Consider the following 5,444-nt stretch of genomic DNA (forward strand, 5'->3'; position numbering starts at 1 on the left):
TTGGAACTCGACTTGGACTTTAACATCAATGACTCGTGACTTCACTTGGACTCGGGCCCTTTGACTCGACAAGACTCGATACTTTCTCCCAAACCCGAAGATTATAAAGTAAGTTATTGAGGAGCGCTGTGTATCTCTCACTGTGCATCCAATCAAATTGCGGGACAACCAATGAGAATGAGCTGTCGAACAATGCAATGGGTTAGAGAAAATGGTACCAAAGATCGTGTTGTTCGGATTTAAAAACTACGAGGTGGTCAACAAAAAACGAGTGGCAGTGAGTGGAAGGACTCGAAAGGACTCGAAAACAGAAACGGCAGGACTTGGGACTTGACTTGACACTTTTCCGTCTTGACTTGGATTCGACTCGGACTTGGCCTATTTGGACTTGAGACTTGATTCGGACTTGAGTGCAAAGACCTTGAGACTTGCTTGTGACTTGCAAAGCAATGACTTGGTCCCCCACCTCTGCCATATCGCAAGTAAAATACAGTATCCCCAGTACTACGGAACTGATGCAGTCCGTCTTTTTTAGGACCAGAATCAGTTCTACAGTGTGGCCCTGGACCGAGGTCCAACAGGGTTCGGTTTTTCTCTGAGGGGCGGCAGCGAGTACAACATGGGACTGTATGTTCTGGGTCTGATGGAGGGTGGACCGGCTCAACGCAGCAACAAGATACAGGTATACTCACACACACAGAGACACAAAGACACACAGACACACACACAGTGCCAAGCAAACTGTGCGGAGGGTTTTTGACCGTTTCCAGTTTCCTCAGGTGTCGGATAAGCTGGTGGAGATAAATGGAGACAGTACGGCAGGAATGACACACAGTCAGGTGGTGGAACAAATCAGACGAGGGGGACATCGAATCCACCTCGTCCTCGAGAAAGGAAATGGATACGTTCCTGACTATGGTGAGATGCGTCGTTGTGATAGCTGTGATATTAAAGATAAAAATGCTGCCACTGCTGTAATGCTTAAACCAATATACAAACCTCTAATGCAGGCATGGGCAAACTAAGGTACTGAAGGCTATAACACGGAGTCATGGTTAAACTCAGTACTTCTCAAGGAGTGGGTCGGGGGCCTGGAATATCACATGCTGCCACTGCTGTAATGCTTAAACCAATAAACAAACCTCTAATCCAGGCATGGGCAAACTAAGGCCAGGGGGCCCGGATGTGGCCCGTTCAGCTTTTTATTCCGGTCCGCCAAACTTTTTATTTATATTATCATTATACTTCTGCCCTTTTCCCTGCAATACCCATGTTTTCCCAATAGATGGCGTAGAAAATGATAAAAGCATTTTAGCCTTTATGCATTACTTTTACATGTCATTCATCCTAGCTCACGTGAACGCATCTATTTCCTCCTGGCCCGGCCCCCCGCCCCCTGTTCAATTTTAGGACAGTTGTGGCCCGGGAGTCAAAAAGTTTGTTCATGCCTGCTCTAGTCACTAGGTGGCAGCAACACATACAGTGGTTTGTACAGGTAAGAAAATACATATAATCAGGTTCTCGATAGTATTTTTAATTCCGGTAGGGTGTGAACATTCTGTCCCCTAAAGGGGGGGGGCCATGACATAGATAATTGAGAAACACTAGTTTAACTGACGACAAGGTCAGCACTCTTCATATTGAAGAGACATGACGGAATTATGGAGTGGTGCTAATCCCGGACATATTCTTGTCTCTCGGTGGATCTTTTTTTAATCGACCGTTTTAACGCTGTTTACTCCCTGTGTTTACTTTGTCTGTTACTTTCTCCTCTCTTTTTTCTGCTTCTTACTCTTACTTTCGTGCCGCATCACTTCTTACACTTTTCTCTCCATTATATTTTTCCTCCCGTTCCTCCTCCTCCTCCTCCTCCTCCTCCTCAGTGGAGCTATCAAGTCTCTCTCTGTGTATGACAAACTCCAAACAGGGTGAACCCTGCTTCTACGTGATTGGACGAACTGAAAACGCGCGGTCGGTAAAAAAACAGCTCCTGTTGTTTTCCATCGTTTTTGAATCACCTCATCCCTCCATTGTCACTGCTTGAACTGTGTTTACGCCACGTCAACTGAAATGCTGTTGTTAATGCCAGCGAGGGTCAGCAAATGAGCGAAGTTTTTCCTCAAGAAAGGTGCTCGAAACACTCGACACAATTTTTATAATTTACATCGACTCCAAATGCAAATGCAAATCTGACTGAAAGGAGGTATAATGGTAAATATCTCTATATGCTTGGACAAAAATAGTAGAAACCTTTAAAAAATAAAAATATAATTTGAATTGTTCCAGAAAAAAAAAATATTAAACATTATTATTATTATTATTATTATTATTACTATTATTATTATTATTGTTATTATTATTGTTATTGTTATTATTATTAATGTTATTATTATTATTGTTATTATTATTATTATCATCATTATTATCATCATTATTATCATTATTTTTATTATTATTATTATTATTATTATTATTAAAAATACAAATGTGAATGCTAAAGTTAACATTTGAACCAAGGTCAGAATGAAATAAACTACCGGTATATTTCATATATTCATATATTTCATAAATATGTATTTTTTATGGCTTTAGATTTCAATAATAATAATAATATTCATTAATAATCTTTACTGTTGTTGCTGGTGTTAGTATTATTCTAGTCTTTTAATAATCATAATTGTTGTCCCTGTGTTGATATTATTACAATAAGGTAAACTGACCTCATTTCATTACCACACTTTTCTTTTCATTTTTGTCAAACTGACCCTGAACGAACCTTGCCTAAACTGTAGCTGACTGGAGGAAGTGCACTAAACCTAATTATTGATGTGTGTCTGTCCTCAGACCCTGAGGAAGGAGCTCTCTCCCCCTGCTTCTCCTCGCACACTAAAGAGCAACCTGAGGAGGTAAAGATTAGCACCTCCTCCAGCCACCTGAGGAAAGGCGGGGGAGAGAGCGGCAGCAGGAGACAGAGAACAGGAGCAGGGTTAGGGCCGCCTTGTCTCGATCTAGACCTGGTGGAAGAAGAAGCCATGGAGGAAGAACGTAGGATGGAGGAGAGGAAAAGAAAAGAGAAAGAGAAGGAGAAGGGGACAAAGACCATAAAGGAGGGACAGAAAAAGAGCCGAAAGGAGGGGAGGAGAAGCCCAAAAAAGGAGAAGCAGGATTCAAGAGGAGCTACCAGAGAGGAGAGTGAGGAAGAGGAGCATAACATCACCCATCCTCCGAAGTATTCCGGGAGCTCAGGTGCCATATTTTCCTTCCTCATGTCCATGGAGGATCAAGATCGTTTGTGTCAGATTGATAGTGAATCTGAAACCAGCTTCTCAGAGATAAGCCAATTAGCAACCAACATCACCACAACAGACCGGAGTCCTACATGGGAAAAAAATGGCTCCTCAATCAGACAAGGTTCCGTCCCCGTGCGCTGGCTGAAGCCAAGACCCCACAAACTCTCCGGGGATTCCGTGTGGCAGGCGAATCACTGAGCAGAAGGTTGTGGATGGGCTCCTTTTCTAAATGGCGGAATGTGAAGAGTTTCACTTTTCACATTATCTGCTGGAATTTCTATATTTTGCTGTTATTAGCTACTTGATGAAAACAGGGCGCTTTTTTTTTTTTTTTTTTTTTTTTTTGTCCTGAGAGAAAACCTCCGTCTGCGTCTCACTGGTGATGACATAACATTCTGACTTCTGATTGAGTGATAAATCAAAACAGATTGGGTTGAATAATTCATAAAACCGAAATAGAAACACCAATCACCAGAGTGTGCATTTTCACCAAAGGTGATTTTGAGATGGCCTCACCATCTCAATGTTAAGTTTGATGCCATAAAAATCTTTTTTTTTTTTTCTTATTTGTGCCTGGATTCTGACATTTTCCCAGAATTCTTTAGTTTTTACTAAGCTAAATTAATATGTTAAACCATATTAATTTTGGATGTGCAGGTTTTTTTTTTTTTTTTTTGTACAACAACTGCACTACAGAAGGAGAGCCATTTGGACCTAAGACTACCCTTCTGGTTTGCAGATAATCCCTTCTCCTCAGCAAACAGTCACATGTTTTTACCCATCATGCTTAAGGGCTTCCTGACTCCTTAATGACATTGGCGTCCCTGGTCTGTTTGTGGTTGGTCACATCTTTTCGTCTTTTTCTGGAAAAAAAAAAAGACCCCTGTCTGCCTGCTCTTTCTTACTTTGTCGCAAGTGGTGAAGTGGGCGGAGCAAAAGAACGAGACTGAGCTTATTCCTCATTGTCATCGTCATCAACTTTTCAACTGTTAAGTTGAGCAATCTTATTTGAGCATGTGAATAGGATGGAGTTATTTTATTTTTATAAACATTTAAAGACTCAGTGACTACATCACTTTCGTCATCGTTAGTACTGTAGAAGAGATGACAAGTTGAAACGAAATGCTTGCTTGTTAAAAAAGAAAAAAGAAAAAAAGAAATGAAGAAAAACCTTTATTGTAATGATTTAACAGAGCCATAAATATAAAAACACAGATTTCAGGTCCAGCTGTGGCAAATGTCATCTCTATGGTGATGACGTTGCTCGCCACGGTAATCGGACTTGACCGGAACACAACGAGACTTTGCTTCTTAGTGCCATTGTGGCCAACGTCTTGCAGCTTTGGAACAGAACAAAGTGCCTCATTTATATTTATCTCGGGCCTATAACCTGCAAACTGGCCCCATCCCTTTGTTTAAATCTGCCCGTTTCCTAGCGTCATCTGTGCTTTTCTCTCAGAGACGCCTTTGAGCATCAGCATGTCCCCAATAAAAAGTAGCCTGATGTCCTGCCTCTGACTCTTCTTCTTTATAACTTGTAGAATTAATAATCAAATAATTATAATATAATCATTATTATAAAATACCGTATTTTCCAGAGTATAAGTCACTCCGAAGGATAGGTCACACCAACCAAAAATGCATAATCAAGAAGAAAAGAAAAAAAAAAAATATATATATATAAACATGTAAGACTGGTACACAAGCCTAGAGTGACCTCTAGCGGCTGTCGGGGTGAAAATAACGTACATTTTCAGTGGTGCAAAAGTAGCAGGTATACAAGCCTAGAGTTCCCTCTAGTGGCTGGCAATGTTAAAAAAAAAAATGTAAATTTTCAGTGGTACAGGAGTACCAGATACTGGTACACAAGCCTAGAGTGCCCTCTAGCGGCCGGCGGGGGGAAAACAAACAACGTGAAATTATAAATTTTAATATATAAGTCGCAAACCTACCCAAAGGATGGAAAAAAAGTGCAACTTATAGTCCTTATAGAAAATACGATACACACATATCTTATGACCTTTTTTGAATAAACTCAACTTTAACTTTGTCACTGATTCTTGAACATTGTTCGCAAGAATTTGCTGATACGGACTGGAATCCATGCGACCTTCAACTTTAACAAGATTGCCAGTACCTGCACTGGCCACACAG

General features: G+C 40.7%; 1 protein-coding gene across 1 annotated transcript in view; it reads left to right on the plus strand.

The window, feature by feature from the left end:
- Positions 1-3,745, plus strand: part of magixa (MAGI family member, X-linked a) — a 19,677-nt gene extending 15,932 nt beyond the window's left edge. The window contains 3 exon segments of the mRNA XM_025059593.1: positions 378-682; positions 780-918; positions 2,845-3,745. Coding sequence (XP_024915361.1) covers positions 378-682; positions 780-918; positions 2,845-3,488 — 1,088 coding nt within the window. The 3' untranslated portion in view covers positions 3,489-3,745.
- Positions 3,746-5,444: the final 1,699 nt, after the last annotated feature.

The sequence above is a fragment of the Cynoglossus semilaevis genome, chromosome 10 (assembly GCF_000523025.1).
Source record: "Cynoglossus semilaevis isolate Cse_v1.0 chromosome 10, Cse_v1.0, whole genome shotgun sequence".
NCBI classification, from domain to species: domain Eukaryota; kingdom Metazoa; phylum Chordata; class Actinopteri; order Pleuronectiformes; family Cynoglossidae; genus Cynoglossus; species Cynoglossus semilaevis.